The sequence below is a fragment of the Amblyomma americanum genome, chromosome 3 (assembly GCF_052857255.1).
Source record: "Amblyomma americanum isolate KBUSLIRL-KWMA chromosome 3, ASM5285725v1, whole genome shotgun sequence".
Classification (NCBI taxonomy): domain Eukaryota; kingdom Metazoa; phylum Arthropoda; class Arachnida; order Ixodida; family Ixodidae; genus Amblyomma; species Amblyomma americanum.
In genome coordinates, this window is record NC_135499.1 from 84,371,924 (window position 1) to 84,394,558 (window position 22,635).

Here is a 22,635-nt window from a genome sequence, read left to right on the forward strand (position 1 = left end):
TATGCACTAATTCATGAATGCCCACTTTTCACTCCCTCTAAGTTCAAGTTTTCATAGGCTTGATGAAATAAATTTCCTTAATATCATGCATGCACATGAACATGCATTCCGCAGTGAAAGAGAACCATCTATTAGCTTTTTGTGCATTTAGCACCTACTTTTGATGTTGATTTTTTATTCAAACCTGATAGCACGCTTACTTTGACGTTGTAGCCAGTTGCGGCTACCGTTCATCTTTATTAATCGCAGCGTAAAGCGCAGCGGTGGTGTCGCTATATTGACCACTCCCAACAGCTGTAATGCTGAAGAATACGACCGCATAGAGTTCTGTGTTTTCATTTTGCGTTGTTTTCATTTTTAGTGACATGCACATACCTATAGTTACAGAATGATCTTTGAAGCCGCCTTAGTGGATCAGTAATTATGGTGCTCGGCTACTGGCCCGAAAGACGAGGGTTCTACCCGGACCGAGCGGTCCGTTTTAAATGAATTTAAAATTTCAGACGTCCCTGTACGGCGCGAAGTAAGTGCAGGTTAAAGAACCCCAAGTGGTCGAAATTATTCGGATTCTCTACTACAGCGTCCCTCATAGCTTTCAGATATTAAATACCTTAAATTTTTTATGGGGTTTAACGGCCACTTTTTCAATTTTTGGACAAGCCCCCCCCCCCCCCCCCCCCCTTCGAGTAGTACATCTCTGCCAGCCCTTGCTTGTTATGAAAGAAGTCTTGCGATGTGAGCAGCGGAAGGAGATGTTTTTTTTTTGGGGGGGGGGGGGGGGTCGGACAAGTGGTTGATTATGAAGGGCAAGTCTAAGCATCTATTTCGGGAGGAAGTCACAAGAGCGGAAGGAGTTAAGAGAGGAATGAGGCTGCCACTCCTAACGCCATTTGGCTGGGACCCTTTCACCTGGTGCGTTGCCATGGCGTTTCCACTAGCTAACACATGTAGATAACGTTTCCTGTTTTCCTTTTAACTGACTATCTCTTTGTTCATTGAAAAACTCCCTTTTTTATCCGTTTTATCAAACCAAGGATGCGATTGTTACCTGTGAACTCCAAAATATATTTTGGTTTCACCAAAGAGACATGGTGAACAAAAATGACGAACTAGCCAATACAGGTATTTTTTTCTGGTAAAATTTGCGCTGTGTACCTTCTATTAGTTATATTATTGTGAACAAAATTGCATATTTTTACTCTTGCTGTCATTTAGCGTGCATCTTTAAGCCAAGCTTAAACTCACAGCAATAAAAGAACCCACATTTAATCTCGTATAACACTGCCTATCACCTGCCGTGGCTAATATCACTCAGAAATCTACAAACGCCATCTTGCATGACTGGTCGAGTGTATTTCGAAACCACAGCCAGTGTGGCATCTCTGTTTCAGCGAACTCACATGGCCGTCCAGTGAAAGGCTTGCGTTTAGCTGCGGCTCGCTAGTGTAGTCCCAGTCGACATCTGTGCGCTGCAGCACGACCGAGAACAAGGGAACTCGTGCAGCAACGTCCTCGAGACCTCCAGCTTCGAGGAGGAGCACTGTCGCTTTGCCGTCCGCCGACAACCGATTGGCCACGACGCACCCTGCAGAGCCTGCGCCCACTGGAGTCAATGAAAGGAGTAACTATATTTCATCACCGAGAAAAAACAGCATAAAGCAAATACTTATGACGCGAACAACAGAATCTTGTTGGCGCTTTATCGGACGTTGTGATCGGACAGAGCCGTTCTTTCACCATTTGAACACAACATCTGTATCTGCTTGAGTGGTAATCTATGCCGTATCTATGAAGAGATTGACACTAATTTGTTAGGTGAAATGCGAAACCAAGGCTGGGTGGCTGCTTCGTCGACCTTCGAGCATTATAAAGAATTGAATGAATTTAATTACTAAAAGTTAATAACTGCGCCTCATATAACATATATTAGAGTGGGCAGAGAAAAAAGAAAGAAAAATAATGTTGCCCAGCCTGCACTGCATGCCTTATGTAACACTCGTTAGGTTGGCGCAAGCTAAAAAGATTGAAATATAATAATCCCCGGCCTGCGCCACTAACGTACAGCAGGCTTAACTCAATCGGAAGATGAGTGAAAAGGCCCGAAGGCAATGATATGATTTTACTACCCGTAGGTGGCGAAAACGCAACAAAATGAGGTGGGGGGGGGGGGGGGGGCGTAAAAAGCTGCATAGCGACCCGCAGCCGGGGGAGTGGGCCCGGCGAGACTCCCCTGATCTCCCCTGGAACATAACGGAGAGAAAGGGTGAAGTATGTTGAGAATTGGGATGGGAATGAGGACAGCAAGTATTTTTCTCTGATCCTTCATATATCTCGACTCCGTTACTCGCCTGCCTGGCCAGGACAGAGAGGGCGTCAAGATTGCCCGACCACCTACAAATGCAACGGGCTCCGACCGCCAGAGACAGGAAAATCTAACCCGGTGTCAGCTACCTGGGGCCCCTTCACGACTTTCAGGGTTTGTTTCGGACCTGCCAGCTACTTGCCGTCGAGTGCTTTTCGCGGTTTTTCAGACACAGGAAGTATGTGTGGTGTGATCCGGCCAGTAGATGCTTAGGTCCTCAACCTATGGGCCCTCCGGCCCTCGGCGCCATGACCTAACACCTCCGGGGGAACCCACCTGTGCTTCAAACCACCGAACGTTGCAATTATTTTCTCCCCTAGTTTGCTCCACGCCTACTGAGGAGGGAGTGTTCAAGGCAGGGCTGACCGAGCCATAAACCAAGAATGTCGCTTAGGGTGAGATATGCCAGGCCTACTCCACCGGTACTCCCCAACCTCGACGGTTTTTGCACTGGTCGTACTATGCCCTCTACCTCGGCGTCCCAGAATGGCCACTACAGCCGGGTGGCAGCCGGAGCGGGCGGACGCGCCTCACCTCACCTGGATTTTCACTCGGGACGGCGGATTTTCGACGTGAAATGGACTGATACCTGATACCGCCCATAATCGGTCAGTGAAGGTGTTCGCACCCGTTCTCACCATTTTTCGTGCAATTTCGATCCGTTTTGCCTGAAAAGGACTCTACCGCTCCAAGCCAGGCTCGGGACGCTAGGCCTCGCGTTGTACCTAGCACAACAAGGGCCCCCGCCGCTGCAGCCGCCGGTTAGACTTACGACGACCGGCGCGTCTAGACTAACCTCGCCTGCGTATTGACTTGAGCAATGATGGTTTACAGCGTAGAAGGCGACGAAATCAACCCCGAAGACTTCGCTAACGGCCCGTGTTGGTCGAGAGCAATCCAAGCCCGCAATGTGGACTTCTCCACCCTAGCCACTTCGAATCCGGCTCTGAAGAAAGCCTCCCAAGCTCACCCACCGCCGGCCCGGCCACGCCAGCGTCACGCAATCAAGGCAAGACTATTTCTCCTAAACTTAAACGTCATGCTCCACTACCAAAACCACGGCTATGCTTCGGAAAGTAATATTCCGACCCTGTGGCGGATTGGATGTCAGACAATGTAACGGCGGTGCGCTGCTGCCTACTGTGTGCGAGGCTCTGAAGCTCAACCACCATGACACCCGGCAGCACGACCGACTTAGAGTCAACTCACACAATAACTCATTCACAATCAGCACCCCTGCCGAGGTGTGTGCCAAAACCTTCGTGCAGCTGCAGACGCTAAAACTCAACCACAAGAAATTCCCGGTAAAGGCTTGCATCGTCGCGCCCGACGATGCCGTAGGTGGAATTCTCTACAATGCAATATACAGCAAAACTCAAGAAGACATATTCAATGACCTCGTTGCACTAAACCTTAGCCGATCCTAGACAATAGCAGACGCGCGCCCTTTGGGCCGCACTGATTCACTCCTGATTACCTTCGTCAAAACCAAGGAGGTTCCCAAGTAGCTCAACTTCTCTAGAGCCCTCTATAACTGCCACCCCTTCAAAGCCAAGGTAGAGGCCTGTTTTAACTGCTGGATACCGGGCCATCGATCGAATGTCTGCCCGCGAGCTGTCAGCAACCGATGTCGAATAGGCGGCGACGCCCATCCGGCAACTTCAGCTCGCACGTGCGACTCTAAAGGTATCCTTTGCGGTGGCTCCCACTTCGCGGGGTCCAAAAAATGCAAAGTCCGGTTCGACCGGGCTTGCAGCCCGAAATACAACACCAATGCTACAACCACCACAGACAATTCCGCCTGCTCTTCATCCACCAAGAGCACGGCTAGGCAGTCCCGGTCATCACGCAGCCGGCTACGGACCAACTCCAAAATCGGTTCCAGGTCCGTCTCACAGAAAAGCCAGCGCAGGAGTCGGCCCACCTCCTTCCCGCCACTACCAGGATTAAAATCCCAGCCCATAGATAAACTGGTGAGCTGGAATCCGGGACCTCTCTCGCTCGCTAAAGAGAATGAAGAGCTCAGTGCACAACTCCGACACCAGAGCTTAGAAATTGCAGAGCTCCGCCAAGAATTACAGCTACTTCTCAGGAGAGAACAGCCCACAAAAAATTCGGTCCCCCGACCCAGTACAAACTATTACACCCAAGCAAATCACTCCTTCCCTTGCCTGCACCTCCTCCTCACGCGTTGTGCCAGCTACTCGCAACCCCCCAGTTACGCGCAAGGCGCAAGTTGAATATGACCCCCCCCCCCCCCAACTTCGTAGACAGAGCTGCGTTCACTCAGCTAACCTCGATAATTCAAAACCTCTAACAAAACATGAACGCCCTACGCACTGATACTACAGAATGGATGGCAAACATTGCAGGCCGGATGAGTGCCCTCGAGCGCCGTCAAGTCACACATGAAGTCTCTATGGCTCAATTCCAGCCCCACGTACAAGGAACATTCATCACCCAGCCAAATAGCCCAAATCTCATAGACCCGCAAGTCGCCCCAAAACATCGCTTCACAACGTAGCTGCATTCGAGTGTGGCAGTGTAATTGCAGGAGCTTCCGAGCGAAGCGCAACAAATTGCTACTTCACTTCCAAAACCTTTCAGCAGACAAGATACCTACCCTCAAAACATTGCAAGAAACTCTCTGTAATGTCAAGCTTCGAAACTACACAGTTCATGCCACAAACGTGATTAGCGAAATTGGTTAAACCTAACTTTACCGCAATTGAGTACGCTTTAGAGCTTGATGACATAGACGGCCTCCTAGTAGAACTCTTACCCCGCGCACTTAAGAGCAGCAGCCTCTTCATACTAAACATATATGGCCCGCCAAAACGCCCTCCGGCACCTCGCATTGCAGCATTTCAGCATTGCAGCATTGCAAGGCACTCACGATCGGTGCGGCCCACCGCATTTTTATAAATGGCGACTTTAAAGCCAACCACAACGGTTGGGGCTACCGTAAAAACTGTCGTAATGGCACCTCGGTTCAGGCTTTCACCCAGAACGAAGGCTTATCCCTGCTCAACGACATAGACCAACCCACAAGGATAAGAACAAGTATTCAACTCAACACCAGCTCGAACCTAACCCTCTCGAAACACCTCCCCAACAGTAATTGAACAAACACGCAACACTCGTTCGGTAGTGATCACTACATACCCAGCACGGATCTCAACCTGGCAACCTTAGCCCAACTTAGAAACCGACGCCTGGAGGTGTTGGACTGGGACAAGTTCCGTCAAATCCGATGAGACGTCGCAGACACCGTCACAGGTCTGGACACATGCACACAAACCCTCACAAAGGACGTGGCTGGAGCCACATCCACAATTCCCGGCACCCCAAATGCAGAGACAGCAGATAGTCGCTTACTACATGTTTGGGAAGCGCATGCCAGTCTTCAAAAAAAGTGGCTGGCTCACAAACAGCCTGCCCTTCAAGCGGCGCATAGCCGCGCTCGGAAAGGAGATTGAAAAACATGCAAGCTAAATGGCACACCAGCAATGGGGCAAGTTGTGCGATCGCATGAGCGGGAACCTCGTCCTCAAAGACAAGTGGGAATTTTTTTGTTGCTTGCTCGAACCAGACGGCACAAAAGCAATGCAAAGAAAAAAATGTCAACCGCATTCTGCACAACCTCCCTCTATAGGATGCCGTCTTGTTAGACGCTCTTAAAGCACAATACCTTCCCACAACTCCTCGTACCCTGCTCCCTACTTACACCGATGGCCCCAACCCTACACTAGATGAGGACATTTCCACATGAGAAATTAAAGCAGCCATGCAGAAACTACGCACCACTTCGGCCCCGAGGGCCGACAAAATCAATAAGATGCTTAGGAATCTAGTCGAGCGCTCCATACAGGCAATAACAGACCTCTTCAACAGGTGCTGGCAAGATGAAGCGCTACCAGCCCAATGACTCACGCCCGCATAACCTTTATTACGAATTAAGGCAAACCTCTAGTCCTAGAAAACCTGCGCCCAATCTCCCTCACATTCTGTCTAAGCAAATTGTTCGCACATGTGGTCCTGGAACGCCTACAGAACAATATAGGCGATCACGCTCTACTCGCCCACACGATGATTGGCTTCCCCAGTCATCTGTCCACACAGGACGCTATGCTTCAGATTTCGGAAGAGGCACTCCACCCCCGAAATGCAAAACGCACGCGAGCAATCATAGCTTTAGACCTAAGCTGAGCCTTTGACAATATCAACCACTCCTCCATCCTAGAAGCGCTCTCGGCCCTAGGAACCGGCCCGCGCACTTTCAAAAACATTCCAGCTTTCCTAAGACAGCGCACAGCAGAAATCTGCTTCGGGTCTCTCCTCCCCAACCTTCGCACTCGGCAGCAGAGGCACCCCGCAAGGCTCACTCCTCTCGCCGCCGCTCTTCAACATAACACTCATTCCCATGGCCAAGGCGTTGAACGCAGTACCTGATCTGTCGCACTCCTTCTCAGCCGACGACATTACACTGTGGACAACCACAGGAAATGCCGGAGCCATAGAAGAAACATTGCAGGCTGGTGCCGACCTGGTGGCAGCGCGTGCTGCAACCGTCAGTCTGGCGTGCTCCCCCACCAAATCCGAGTTACTCATTCTTCGACCTCCTAGATCTAGGACGAACCTAGGCCCCCGCCTCCAATAAAACTCACGTTGGACGGCGCTCCCATCCCAGGAATATAAAAGCTCCGAATCATAGGCATCCTACACCAGAGTAACGGCAAGAGCACCGCCACGATAACCAAACTCACAAACACCGTCCATCAGACCATGCGGCTTATACGACGAATTGCCAACCGACACAGGGACATGAGATACATGACTTCCGTCGACTATAATAAGTAGTCGTCGTTAGCCGCATAGTGTACTCTCTACCATAGCTCTTCCTCACGATATCCGAAGAGAAAATCAACGCCCTGATTCGCCAGGCATACAAGACCGCACTCAACCTTCCTAGACACACCTCCAACAAACAGTTCTTACTCATGGGCATACATAACACACTGGCCGAGCTTACAGAAGCTAACCGGACGGCCCAACTTGAACGTCTCTCCTCCACCCCTACAGGCCGCAGCATCAATAAGAACCTAGATCTTACCCCAACCAACACTCTCCGACCTACATACCCCACCCCCGGGGCCATCCAGAAGCTTCTAACAGTGCATCCAAAAAACATGCACCCAGTCCACCACCAAGCTCGACGCACAGCAAGAGCCCAGGCACTACACAAACGATATAACCAACACACAGAAGTGGTCTACGTATATGGCACGGTATGCACCAGTAAGCCGCCCTTTGCCATTTGCGCAATCGGCTACAATCTTTCAACTCTAGCAGCTGTATCAGTCCTAATGCACACCTCGCTAGAAGCCGAAGAAGCTGCCATTGCCCTTGCAATCTACTTGTATTTAGTGACTTAAAATCCGCGATCAGAAACATTGCAAAAGGGCGGACGCATGCCATCGGCCATAAAATTCTCAACTCCTCTCAGCCCCCCACTAGGCCCATTCAACTCAAATGGGTCCCCACGCCAGCCGGCCATGCATCCAGGCAACGAAGCCGCCCACGACACCGCTCGAGCGTACGTCAACCGAGCAGGGCAAGCCGCCGAGCCAGGGAGCACCCGTGATCGAATCATCACATACTCGAAATTTCCCTCCACTACAGGAAGCAACGACTCCACTATCCTCCGGCTCACAAATCACTCACTAAATTAGACCAGGTGACGTGGGGCCACCTACAATCTCGCACTTTTCTCTCCCCCGCATTTTAGCACTAATGCACCAATGTTTTTCTCTCCACAGTTTACCCAATGCGGAGCCCCAAGAACTCATTCCCATCACATACGAAACATATGCTCTGAGTTCCATGAGCCCTCAGAGTGGTAACTCACTGACCCCTAGCGATGGGAGGCCGCGGTGTCCAGCTCCGACCCTGCTGTCCAAAAGCGGCTGGTGGGCTGGGCTTCGGAAACCGCCAGACGTCACCGAATGCTGACCACTTCACGGGACCAAGAGCCAACCCAAGAATAGCCTAAGATATGACTGAATATTCATTAAAGGTTACCATCACCACCGCCACCTCCCATCTCTATGTCCTAGCTGTATCCTGAGAATCCGTCGCCATCCAGCAAATCAGTTCCTTCCGACTGGCCTCCTGGCGCGTCATGAACTGCGTCTCGACCGAGAAGCTGATGAACATGCGAATGTATGGCACCCATAAGAAGCAAATGGAAACAATGCTAAGATTTTATCTGAAAAACTTAAAAGAACTCCTGCTGATAGAGAGCTACTGGTAAAACTGGATACTCGGCAGAAGACGTGGGGGAAGACAGGAAAGACAGTGACAGTATAACGAGGAACACTTTCTTGTTTAATCCGGTGCCCTGAAACATGGACCCGAAGAAACACGTAAGAAGAAGCGCGGCGAGATCATCGGAATTTAACAAGTTCCTAAAGACGAAACAGATGATTTCGTACGTGGACGCGTCCAAGTACAGAGCGTAGGCAAACGCGAGGGCGATAGCAGTAGTGAACGCCAAAGGAAAAATAATAGGTGAGTCTGTGCGCACAGAGACAACACAGGTAGCGGAAGAGGTCGCCATAACCGTAGCCCTGACCATGTCGAAGAGCAGCAAATTGGAGCTCGTTATTCGCAAGGCTAATGGATGGCGCCACGGGATTTGTACTCTAGGGTTCGCGCGCATTATGCAACGCCGGCTACTCACGCGGCGTTGTCGCCTGGCTGTCATGTGCTACCTGCCCTGCGCGTGCGTCTCTCGGGCTGCAGGGCGAATCTTGGGATCTTTCGCGCCGCGCGCTGGCTTTTACCACACCCGGACAATCAAAACGCACTTGCTGACGCTACCACTGCTTCAGAGGCAGCGCAGCACGTAAGCTTTAAGGTGTGAACTGAAAGATTAGCCAAAGTGCGTGTAGGTTCACCTCCGTGTTCTTCCACCATGTTGGCGCCATGGGCAACCGCACTGCGCTGATAGTAGGAGCTGAGACCATTTCCTGCTTAAAAATTATATGCTTCATTGCAGCTTCTATTTAAATTGGCGCTCACTTCTCTGGCTTCATGCAATTGCCCGAATTATTTTAGCAAGAAGATTGCAGAGTGCACTGTAACATTCTTCGAAGCTTTGATGTCAATAATGTCAGATCTGCAAGAGAACTGTGTATTCAAATTGTCAATTATATATATTGTAGAGCGCTTTATTGGCACGATGGAAGCGCCGGCTACGAAGACCTTGGCACAGGCAATCTACGAGGCAGAGAGCCGAGAGACCAGACACAAGCGGCAGTGTTCCATCCAGTACGAGCATCCAACCGGCGGCGCGAGCGCTTCGTCGTCGTTGGCTTCGGGGCTGGTTCATCTTCTTCATTCCAAGTGCCACGGCGGAAAGAGGGAGATATCCTGGCGACTCAAGGAGAGGAGACTACGAGGGGGCTATAATACGGCTTCAAGGGGCTGACGTGAACGACGTCGCGGCCACGGCGGCGATGGTCCGAAGAAGGTGTCACCGGTTCGATAATGTAGTTGACCGGTGACGTACGCTCCAAGATGCGGTAAGGGCCGATGTGCTTGGCCGAAAATTTGGACGTATTCGGAACAGAGAGCCAGACGAGTGAGCCAGTGGAGAAGTGAACCGCGGGCGTGTCTTGATCGGAAGCATGGGTACGGAGACCTTGACGTTCGGCGGTGAAGGAGCGAGCCAACTGGCGGCACTGCTCAGCATGGCGGGTGATGTCAGAGAGGGAAGCATATTCCGAGCTGTCGGGGTTGTAGGGAAGGAGTGTATCCAACATACAAGAAGGTTCGCGTCCGAATAAAAGAAATAATGGGGAAAAGCCGGTGGTTGCTTGAGAGGCGGTGTTATATGAATAGGTGACGAACGGAAGAACCTGATCCCAATTGGAGCTGTCGGAGTGAATGTACATGGCGATCATGTCCCCAAGAGTACGGTTGAAGCGTTCGGTGAGGCCGTTGGTTTGAGGGTGGTAAGCAGTAGTGGTGCGGTGGACTGTGTGGCACGCAGCCAGAAGCTCGTGAAGAACTTCAGACAAGAAAACACGGCCGCGGTCACTGAGAAGTTCGCGAGGAGCGCCGTGACGCAGGACAAAGTGATGAAGAAGGAAGAAGGCTACATCGCGAGCAGTAGCCGCAGGTAGGGCAGCGGTCTCAGCATACCGAGTGTAGTATGCCAGACGTGCAGTTCCTAGAACGTGGGGTGCTCTGGGTTTTAGAAGCTACCACATTTTCATTGGGTGGCTGAAGTTGTTGTGTTGTTCGTCGACGTCACGTTACTAGTGCGGCTAGTAGACGTGTGTTAGCTGCGACTTGTAGCAGCAGAAGTAGCAGTTGTGGTGGCAGGCAGGTGGTTGGGAAGATGCTTTACGGAAGCAGTGGACGCTGATGTAGGCCATTCGTTGATGCTGGACGGAGGAGCAGGAGGCTGGTTTTTAAGGACCCCTAGAAGTGGGGCTTGATGAAAGACTGGGGCTATGCGGCTGGTTACGTGGAAGAAGAGTTTAAGTGCCTTAAATTTCGGTGCAGAGTTGAGGAGCATGTGCAGGTGCGCAATCATTCCAGGAAGGTGAAGATTTGTTTTAGAACGGCTTGAAACAGAACTCTCGCTGATGGCCAGCAAGTAGTGCAACACCTTGGAAATTTGGCTGCACGCCTTCAGCTGCTAGAAAACGGGCCGTCGGTAGCCATTCGAGAGCCGCGCTATAGGAAGGAGGCGAGTTTAGATCGCAGGCAGAAGTGTTGCAGAAGGTGATTGAAGTGGCTGGCTTCTTGGGTGCAGCGGTGCACCAACGCGCCATTTTGGTTTCCTAGACGGCGGTTTGGCGTCCTTGACAAGGTGCGGCTCGCATATATTCCGGTGATTTCTGGATGCTCTCCTGAGATGCAACCAAGTACGGCACTATACATTTTGAATGCTGTTGCTCCGGAGCTTGATGTAATATTGTTAGTGCCGACATGAAGGATCAAAGTTGTTTTCGCGATACTCACGAAATCCAGGAGTGCCCGTACATTATCGATAACCGCACCGCATTGCGAAACGAAGGCTTGTGTTTCACTTAATAGTGGGTCATAGTGGTGATGAAGGTGTTTCGTCTGGGAATCACCGACTATGGTCATCGAGGCTTCACTCTTTGGAAATTTCCACAAAATATGTTTCAACGTGGTCTTCCCTTGGTCCACTGTTTGCCAATATTTCAGGGAAGAAGACTTCTTGGCACGGTCAGTAGTAGCGACTAAACAGAGACCAACATTTTGGACAATGTATTTGCCGTTTCGGCCGTGGAACGGCCCTCATAAGAATAACAGAATAGGAAAGGAGGGCACAGAATATGACGGCGGGTGCGCAATATATATATATATATATATATATATATATTGGAATGAAAATGAACCAGCCCCCAAGCCAACGACGACGAAGCGCTCGCGCCGCCGGTTGGATGCTCGTTCTGGATGGAACACTGCCGCTTGTGTCTGGTCTCTCGGCTATCTGCCTCGTAGATTGCCTGTGCCAAGGTCTTCGTAGCCGGCGCTTCCATTTGGTGGAGGTTGCTGTGTTCCCTTTTTCACCATCACCGTGGACCTTCGCAGCCGCACCATCCCGATGTCCACTACCAAGGCCAGTCAACAGCCCGCCGCCACGTCGCAGCCAGTCATCTGCTCCGGTGCCGTCCGGCAGCGCGACCCCCGCTGTCTTCTGCGGCCATAGCGACCAGGACGTGGAAGATTGGCTGGAATCATACGAACGGGTGAGCCGCCACAACAACTGGGACGACCACGTCAAGCTTACCAACGTCATCTTCTACCTCAGCGATGTCGCGAACCTGTGGTTCCGCAACCACGAGGCCGACATTCCCACTTTGGCCGTTCTAAAGAGCACCCTTGCGGAGGTTTTCGGCCGTCCTGCAGTGCGGAAACTGCGCGCTGAGCAAAGCCTGCGCGTCCGAGCTCAGCACACGGATGAGACTTTCACCAGCTACATTGAAGACGTAGTAGACCTCTGCAAGCGTGTTGATCCCGCTATGTCCGAGGCTGACAAGATCAAACACATCATGAAGGGTATCGATGACGATGCTTTTCAGCTGTTGTTAGCGAAGAGTCCCACCACCGTTACCTCGGTGTATACCCTTTGCCAGAGTTTCGACGAGTTGCGCAAGCAACGTCTTTGCGCTCGTCGGCCTCCTCCGCCTGCCGACTCCATCTCCGGCCTGGCCATCAATCCAGATCTACTTGCTACCATCAAAGACTTTGTGCGGGACGAGGTCGGCCTGCAGCTCTCGCTCCTATCTCGCCAACATCAGACACCGACCCCCCTCAGCGCTGAGATCCGGCACGCCATCTCGCAGGCGGCCGCTGACGCCCTCCCTCCTCTTCCACAACCAGCCCCCTTGGATCCCCAGGTCGGCCTTCCCCCGACCCCGCCACCGCCTGTTGCTGCTCCGTTGAGCTACGGTCTTTCAGTTTAAGTGCCGCCTGCCCCCACTCCCGTGCCTCTCACGTATGCTGAGGCTGTCGCGCGACCACCGCGACCGCAGGCTTATACGTACGTTCCTCAAGTGGTGCCTGCGCCTGCTGCTCCACGGACCCGCTTCACGCCCCCTACCTACAACCGAGGTGGTCCACGGCGACTATGATCCAGCGATCCCTAGCGGTTGTGAAGGGAAGTGACCCATATAGGTCGATGCCCACACGATCAAAAGGGCGAGCCGGACACGGTATTGGCTGTAACGGGGCAGTCTAAGGGCGAGGTGTCGACTTCCGCTGCTGACAGGCCGTGCATGAGCGAACGTAGCGACGAACGAAGTTGTACATGCCCGCCAATAGTACCTCTGGCGTAGTCGCTCGTACGTTTTCAGCGAGCCAGCGTGAGCGCTCTGAGGATCGGCATGGTGGTGTTCACAAATCTCAGTGCGGAGATGTCGGGGAATCACGAAAAGCCACTTGCGGCCATGTGGACGATAGTTGCGCCGGTACAGAAGACCATCGCGAAGGGCAAAATGGGAAGCCTGGCGACGAAGTGCTCGAGGGAAGGAGGCCGTAGAGGGTGCACGAAGTACGTCGAGCAACGATGAAATCCATGGATCTTGGCGTTGTTGATGGGGCATGTCCATGGTAGTGAGCGCTGCGAGTAGGGATGCAGATATTGGCGAAGAGGCCGCAGGAGAGGGCAGTGGGGAGCGGGACAAGGCGTCGGCGTCGGAGTGCTTGCGGCCCGATCGGTAAACTACGGTGATATCGAATTCCTGAAGACGGAGGGCCCAGCGGCCTAGGCGCCCTGAGGTATCTTTGAATGAAGCCAACCAGCACAAAGCGTGATGATCGGTGACGACGGTGAACGGGCGGCCATATAAGTATGGGCGGAATTTTGTTAGAGCCCACACTACGGCGACACTCCTTTTCCGTCACGGTGTAGTTCGACTCAGCCTTGGTGAGGGCACGGCTGGCGTACGCAACGACGTATTCAGGAAATTCGGGCTTGCGCTGGGCAAGGACAGCCCCGAGGCTGATTCCGCTTGCGTCGGTGTGCACTTCAATAGGGGCACTGGGGTCGTAGTGTCGAAGGATAGGAGGTGAGGTGAGAAAACGACGGAGCGCAGCAAAAGCGTCGTCGCAGGCCGAGTCCCCCGTAGACAGGTCGGCGGGACCATTAAGAAGTTTCGTCAGGGGCGCGACGATGGAGTCGAAATTGGGAACAAATCGCCGAAAATAGGAGCAGAGACCCACAAATCGGCGCACTTGTTTTGTAGAAGTCGGTTTAGGGAAGTCAGCGACAGCACGGAGTTTGTCAGGATCGGGCAGGACGCCGTCTGTGGAGACGAGGTGGCCGAGTATTGTCAGCTGCCGAGCACCAAAGTGACATTTTTTGAGATTAAGTTGAAGGCCAGCATTGGTGAGGCAGCTCAGTATCTGGCGCAAGCGCTTGAGATGCGTCGGAAAATCGGGCGGAAACACGACATCATATAAATAGCAGAGACAAACAGTCCACTTCAGGCCGCGCAAGATGTTGTCCATCATTCGTTCAAACGTTGCGGGAGCGTTACAGAGGCCGAATGGCATCACGTTGAACTCATAGAGTCCGTCAGGGGTGACGAACGCCGTTTTAGGACGGTCGGACTCAGCCATCGGGACTTGCCAGTAGCCGAAACGGAGATCCAGGGAGGAGAAGAACTCGGCGCCTTGCAAGCAGTCAAGGGCGTCGTCAATACGTGATAGCGGGTAGACGTCTTTGCGCGTAATTTTGTTGAGCCGGCGATAGTCCACGCAAAATCGTATCGAGCCATCCTTCTTTTTAACCACGACGACTGGGGACGACCAAGGACTGGCGGAAGGTTGAATAATGCCGCGTTGTAGCATGTCGTCAACTTGCTCAGTTATGACGCGGCGCTCGGGAGGCGACACACGGTAGGGGCGCTGACGGAGAGGAGCATGGGTTCCGGTGTCAATGTGGTGCTCGACAGTGTTCGCACGGCCCAAAGAAGTCGACTGGTGGTCAAATGATGAGTGAAACTGGTTGAGCAGGGCAAAGAGCAGCGCGCGGTGAGCAGTGTCGAGAGCGCGCTCAATGCAGCGGTCGAAAATGTCCGATGACAAAGCTGGAGTAGCACCACGTGGGGTGAGGGCAGCGACTTCGGCACTGGTTTATCTTTGGACTGTAAGCATGACACGTTTAATCATCTGCCGTCGTATTCTATAGCTAAGGTTGTTGACGCACTAAATTTTGCAACGTACCCCTCCTGTTCAGCCATTGTTACCCACATATGTGTACCTACATATCGCGTTTTAGTCACGTGTCTTTTACGTTTTTAATCTTCTGTGCATTATATGTTTGTACGTTTATTGCGCACCCGCCGTCATATTCTGTACCCTCTATTCCTATTCTGTTATTCTCAAGAAGGCCGTTCCCCGGGTGAAACGTCAAACACATTGTTTCAAACGTTGGTCTCTTTTTAGTCACTACTATTGACCGTGCCAAGAAGTTTTTTCACTGCAATATATATATATATATATATATATATATATATAATTTCGTTGTAACTAAACCTGACTGGATCAACTGAAATGTTGAGATTAGATGCAGCATGAAAGTTTAGTACTGCCAGTTATGCTACTGTCGGTGGAGAAGAGGTATACAACAAGCAGCTTGTGGCAGACCTCGCGAAAACTGCATCGCAATTCGATCTACCGACTGCATTTGGGATCGAGACAGCTTTAAGGGTTAATGGCATCCTAGTCGAAATAAAAAGGAAGAAATGGGCTTGGGCAGGGCATGGGATGCGATGGCAATATAACTGCTTGCAATTAAGGGTAACGGAGTGGATTAAAAAGAAAACACAAGAGCACAGCAAGGGGCGGCAGAAGGTTAGGTTGGCGGATGAGATTAAGAACTTGGCAGCATAGGGTGGGCGCAGCTGGCGAAAGACAGGATTAATTGGAGAGACATTGGAAGATATAACTGGTAACCTTTATCCCGAAGGCGGGGAAACCTGTAGACACCGACAAACTCCGGCCCATCTCCTTCACTTCATGCGTAGGAAAACTGATGGAAACAATAGGCCGGAAGGTTAATTGGGGGATCAACCTCTCGCGATTAGCCATTAATTTAACTGCCACCACCTGCCAGGGTGGCAGGATGGGCGCGTTGCCTATCCAGTGTGTCCGTCTGGACTATTAATGAGAGGTTGAGAGGCACGGCCCTGTAGCTATATTAATGCACAAGAACTGCGTCTTACAGACAGGAAAATCTGCGCCTGGTGTTCGGCCGTGCATTCGAAGATTAGATTGTGACAGAAAAAGGTGGTTTTTCCTGAAGAAAGCACTTTTTGCAGGCGGTGAGACCAGCAGAAGCGTGTCTGTCATCCAGTAGATTACACGCATTCAAAGCTTTCTCGCTTCAAGGGCTGTAAAAAGTCTTGTTGTAGCATCTGCTTAACTGAAATCATATTGCTGAAACCGATTCTGGTAAAAAGAGTGTCGTTTCTGGTATTCAAACTTCTCCGTGCAGATGAATTTTCTAAACCAGGCAGATATTTTATTCCTAGTCCACGATTCATAAAAACTCCACCGCGTTAGCTCAATGGTTAAGGCGGGAGGCCCCAGCCAGGAAAAGGGGGTTGCATTGTAGTGGAGGCAAAACGCAGAATTGAGCCTGCGAAGTGATCTTGGGTATAGATTTCCTTAATGAGCATCAGGCGATCATTGACCAGCGATCCAAGCTGATCACGCTTTCGACGGACGAAGCCATCGCTTCAATGAAAACTCAGGAAAATCACGTTTCTATGAGTGTCCTGGAGGAAGAAGTGAGCATCCCACCACGTTCAAACGTTATCGTGACCGTAGGAGCCACGAAAGTCATTAACACTGAAGCCATCATCGAGGGGAACATGCAGTTGCTTCTAGACCGAAGAATCAGCATCGCAAGAGGCATCGCACATTTCCGCAATGGCCAAGCCCGAAGTGCTGCTGACTAACTTCAGCGAAGAATACCGGCCCATTAACAGAGGAACGACGATTGCTTTCTTAGCCGAAATATCCAATATGCGAGACTCCTTCGCTCCTCTCCGACCCATCCGCAAAAGATTCGCCTCACCAAGAGAACTCGCCCACTGTCGACATCAACACAGCCCTGCACCGGAAAAGACAAGAGCAGATCCGCAATCTGCTTCGAAGCTACAGTGAGTGTTTTTCGACGTCGTCGAAGGTTCGACAAACGCCAATTGCCAAGCATCGCATTATAACGGACCAACACGTCCGACCTCTCCGTCAAAGCCCCTACCGTGTATCACCGCGAGAACGACAAGCCATCCGGGGCCAAGTCGAAGATATGCTTCGCGACGACGTCATCCAGCCTTCAAACAGCCCATGGGCGGCACCGGTTGTTCTAGTGAGAAAGACGGCGCACTTCGATTCTGAGTTGATTACCACCGCTTGAATAACATGAAAAAGAAGGACGTCTACACCCTCCTCCGCATCGACGACACATTGGATCACCTCTGCAACGCCAGATATTCCTCATCAATGGACCTCAAGAGCGGCTACTGGCAAATTGAGGTCGACGAAAGAGATCGCGAGAAGACAGCATTCATCACTCCGAATGGGCTGTTTGAGTTCAAGGTGATGCCATTTGGTCTCTGTTCCACTCCAGCGACGTTTCAGAGAGTAATGGATACAGTGCTGGCAGGTATAAAGTGGTAAATTTGATTAGTATATTTAGATGACGTCAATGTCCTCGCCTGAAACATTGAAGAGCACCTAAAAACACTTCGAACAGTACTAGACGCCACAAGTCGTCTGGCCTAACCTTGAAAGCAGAGAAATGCCACTTTTCCTACGAAGAGCTGCTGTTTCGAGGCCACATTGTTAGCAAGGAGGGAGTACACCCGGACCCGCAGAAAACAGCTGCTATTTAACAGTTTCTACTGCCGGCCGATAAGAAAGCAGTGAGTAGATTTCTCGGACTGTGCACATATTACCGACGATGTGTGAAAAACTTTTCGTGCATTGCCGAACCCCTGACCCCACTGACGAAGGCAGACGTGCCGTTTAAATGGGAAGCGCCACAAGCAGAAGCCTTCAAGGAAATTCAGCGTCGTTTACAGACTCCACCGTTACTCGCACATTTTGATGAAAACGCCGATACTGAAGTTCGTACCGACACAAGCAGCGTGGGCATAGGCGCCGTCCTCATTCAAAAAAACTATGGGCTGGAGAAAGTCATCTCAATAGCTAGCCGTTCCCTTTCCAACGCCGAGGCTAACTATTCGACAACTGAGAAGGCGTGCCTTCTCATTATCTGGGCTACGTCGAAATTTCGCCCCTACCTGTATAGACGACCGTTCAAGGTGGTCAGCGATCACCACATGCTGTGTGCTAGCTTGCCAATTTGAAGGACCCCTCTGGCCGACTCGCTCGATGGAGTCTGCGTCTCCAGAAGTTTGTCGTCACCGTCGTTTACAAGTCCGGACGTCAAGCACTCTGACGCCGCTTGGCTCTCACGAGCCCCTGTAGACACACTGCTGCCGGACGACGACGAGGACGCCTTCCTGAGGACCCATGAGCCCCAGCTCTTTTGCTCAGCAGCAACGCTCGGACCTCGGCCTATAACGCCTCATCGAGTACCTGGAAGGCAAGGCTTCTTCACCCGCCGCGTCATTCAAGCGAGGACTGTCTTCCTTCTGTGTGCAGAATGAGGTCATTGTGGAGAACTTTGCAGCGAGCAAAATAGCCTACCTCCTTGTTGTACCTGCTTGTCTCCGCGAGGAAGTTCTACACACTTCACACGACTAGCCGACAGCTGGAGATCTCTGGTTTACTCGCACCCTCCGCCGCATTCAGGACATGTATTACTGGCCCCGACTGTCTGGCGATGTCGCACATTATGTGAAAACCTGCTGAGATTGTCAGCGACGAAAGACCACTCCCACACGACCAGCAGGATTTCTGAAACCCATTGAACCTCCCTCAAGGCCCTTTCAGCAGATCGGCATGGACCTGCTTGGCCCTTTTCCGAAGTCGACGTCTGGAAATAAGTGGATCATCATAGCGACCGACTACCTGACCCGCTACGCCGAGGCAAAAGCCCTACCGTACGGAATTGCAGCAGAAGTCGCCCAGTTTTTCGTAGAGTGCATTCTTCTTTGACACGGTGCCCCCCATGTGCTCATCATGGACAGAGAAACAGCCTTCACGGTGGAACTAACGCAAGCCAACTTGCGTTAGAGTCAAACCAGCCACCGGAGTACAACTGCATGCCATCCGCAGACCAATGGACTGACAGGCGCCTGAACAAAACCATCGCCGATATGCGCGCCATGTAAGTCGATGCCAAGCACAAAACCTGGGATGTCATCCTGCCTTACGTTGTCTTCACCTACAACACCCCAGTGCAGGAGAGCACCCAGATGACGCCTTTTAGGCTCGTCCATGGCAGGGAGGCCACGACCACTCTAGACACCATGCTGCCCAACGTTACAGACGAAGAGAACATCCACATTGCCGCCTACCTTCAACGCGCAGGAGAAGCTCGAAGGCTTGACCGATTACGAATCAAAGATTAGCAGCGGTTCGACGCCAGACGCTACAACCTACGAAGACGCAACGCGGAATACAAGCGAAGTCTGGGTTTGGACGCCCATTCGCCGCCGTGGATTTAGTGAAAAGCTTTTGCGCTACTATTTCGGCCCTTACAATGTTCTTCGTCGGCTAGGTGAACTGGATTATGAAGTCATCCCTGACGCAATGACTGCATCCCAGCGACGCCGCGTACGACCAGGATTTGTCCACGTAGTCCGTCTGAAGCCGTAATATGCGCGGTAAAGGACGCTGCATTTCCACACTCTATGTTCGCAAGATCTGTTTTCTTTGTTGCCAGTCGCATTATTTGTTTTAATGCATCGGGTCGATGCTTCTTTTAGAGGACAGAAATGCCGCGAATCTTTGCAGTTTTTGTTCATTCCTCAAAGCTGCCGGCAAGCCGCTTTATCGCTTTGCTTGCGATGCAAGACGTGACCAGATTTATCTCGATTAATCGCATCCAGACAGAGCTGATTCTATGTTGTTCCGGAGTTTTCTAGTAACTTCGCTCGCTTTATTGCGAAAGTTTGCTATCAGCTTTAAATTAGCACGGCCTACAGCGTCGGGCATTCTGTTCGACGACCGCCGAACACGCTTGTCGCTTCGCCGCCACCGAGTGATTCAGTCCATTTTGGGTGCAAGTCAGCCCAATAAACAGTTTTCTTTTAGAAGACCTTTTGTCTCTCTTCATCGCTCCTTCGACTGCCGTCACCACTACGTGACAATATTACGAAAGGCATCGAGGATGATGACTTTCAGATGTTGCTGTTACGAGATCTCCGCACCGTTGCGGAAGCCGTCAGTCTCTGCCAGAGCTACGACGAGCTGCGCAAATTGAGGCTAATCGCTGGCCGGTACGCTGCGCCTGTCGAGTCTCTTGCCGGCCTGTCGGCTGCACCCGTCCACTCGCAACTATTGGCAAACGTCACTCTTTGTGCGTGAGGAAGTTGCACATCAATTATCGCTTCTGCCATCCCACTCCGTGCAATCTCCGGACCTGGCGCCCGACCTTTGCACTGTCATCAGCGAACAAGTGGCTAAGGTCCTTCCATTTGCCCTTCCGCCCGCACAAGCACAGCCGCCCGCACATGTTGCTGCACCCCTAACCTACGCTGCCGCCGTCGTACTGCCGCGGCCGCGTAACTACCGCCCAACCTACACTCCACCTCAAGCGTCTGTGCCTCAAGTACCTCACGCTCTGACGTCATTTTTCCAACCCCTTCGAAAAATCGGGTATCCCTGGCGTACTACTGTCAATCGGACTATTTGTTTCCCTTGCGGACTGCCTGGCCATGTGGCCCGGCTTTGCCGTTGTCGTGTGCCAATCTCCCACGTTGCCGGTTACTGGCCGCCTCCAAGTGAATACTAACCGCCATCCGAGCCACCAGACTCGCCCGCTTTCATCTGATCGCAACATCTTCTCCACCCGGCACTCACCTTCTCCTCGTCGTCGCTCACCTTTTCCCATGCGCCATCGCCCTCATATTTCCCAAGAGGAAAACTAGATACCGCAGTTCGCGAGGCGAGAACTGCGCTACTAGCAAAATGTCCAGGGCTCCAATTATCTCTCGCGAATCTGATCGCCGTTTCCGTAGAGAGTGTTTCTGTCCTGGCGCTTGTCGACACCGGTGCTGCTGTTTCTGCCATGGCTGCCACCTTTTGCCGCTCTTTGCGAAACGTGACGATCCCAATTTCTGGATTCTCGCGGCGCACAGCAAGCGCGCGGTATATTGCGCCGTTAGCGATGTGCGTGGCTCGCGAAAGTATTCAGGAGAACCCCCACGTGACTGAATTCATTATTTTGCTAACCTGTTCTATTGAAATCATCTTGGGTTGTGACTTCCTGTCGTGTCATACTGCAGTCATCGATTGTGCCCATGCTGAACTCGGGTTCTTTGCGATCAGCGGTTCCTTATCTCACGATGCCCTTTTTGCTACTCCTGCCAAAGCCATCGTTGCCGAAGACACTGCACTGCCTGCCTGCTCTTCTGTTCTTGTGGCCCTCACTTCTTTCCTTGTTCGCGGCGGCAATATAAGTTTTACTCCATCACCCCTCTTTCTGTGGCGCAAGTACCTGCACATACTTTACGCCGTCCTCACCCTATCAGCGGGCCTTTGCACGTAGTTCGTGACCAATCCGTTTACACATGCTAACGTGTTCGGCGCGGTGAGTGCCTCGGTACCGTCCATATTATTCATTTCATTCTCTATCGCGATGAGACTGACGATTCGCCGTCCCTCGACGTAGATACCTTCATCCCTCTGGTTCCTGCACTCGACACTTCGCCTCCACACGTTTCCCTTCTCTCCATCGACGCCTCTCTCCCTGCACCTCCACGCACTCAACTTCTCGCGCTGCGTCATCAATTTCGTTCCTAATTCGATTCCCATCAACCCGCTTTGAGCCGCATGTCCACCGTCACCCATCACATCCACACCGGTAACCACGCCCCTCTGCGTCAGCGCCCATATCGTGTCTCCGCCAGTGAGCGCCAATTTATTTAAGAACATGGCACCATGCTTCAGAGCGGCGTGATTCAGGCCCAAACACTGTCCCTGTGCCTCACCCGTGCTACTTGTTATAAAGAAAGATGGCTTATTTGTTTGTGCTTTGATTACCGCCGCCTGAATAAGACCACGCGAAAAGATGCTTACCCTCTTCCCTGCATTGATGATGCTCTGGACTGCCTTCAAGGAGCAGAACTCTTCTCTCGATTTGCGCTCTGGGTACTGGCAGGGCCTCATGGCAGCCGACTATCGGCCTAAAACCGCATTTCTGACCCATGATTGCCTGTATGAATATAACATCATGCATTGGCAGCTGGAGTGCTCCGACTACTTTCGAGCGCATAATGGACACCACTCTGTGCGGCCTGAAATGGAAGTCGTGTCTCTGTTATCTCGATGACATAGTGATCTTTTCGCCCAACTTTGCGACTCCTCTGTCCGGGCTGAAGCACGTCTTAACCTGCCTTACAGACGCCGGCCTTAAGCTGAACTTTAAAAAAGTGTCGGTTTACAGCTCGGGAACTGACAAATTTCGACCACTTTCTGTCAAAAGAGGGCTTCCGCTCTGACACCGCCAAACTTCGTGCTGTGACTTTGTTTGCCAAACCTACTTGCATAAGGAACGGCGCAGCTTCCTAGGCCTCTGCTCT

The 22,635-nt window shown here is 51.8% G+C and overlaps 1 protein-coding gene across 1 annotated transcript in view; it reads right to left on the reverse strand.

Moving 5' to 3' along the window:
* Positions 1-22,635, reverse strand: part of LOC144123869 (alcohol dehydrogenase [acceptor]-like) — a 94,173-nt gene that overhangs the window by 56,965 nt on the left and 14,573 nt on the right. Inside the window, exon 2 of the mRNA XM_077656595.1 lies at positions 1,401-1,603. Within this exon, the coding sequence (XP_077512721.1) occupies positions 1,401-1,603 (203 nt within the window). The remainder of the gene's footprint in view (positions 1-1,400; positions 1,604-22,635) is intronic.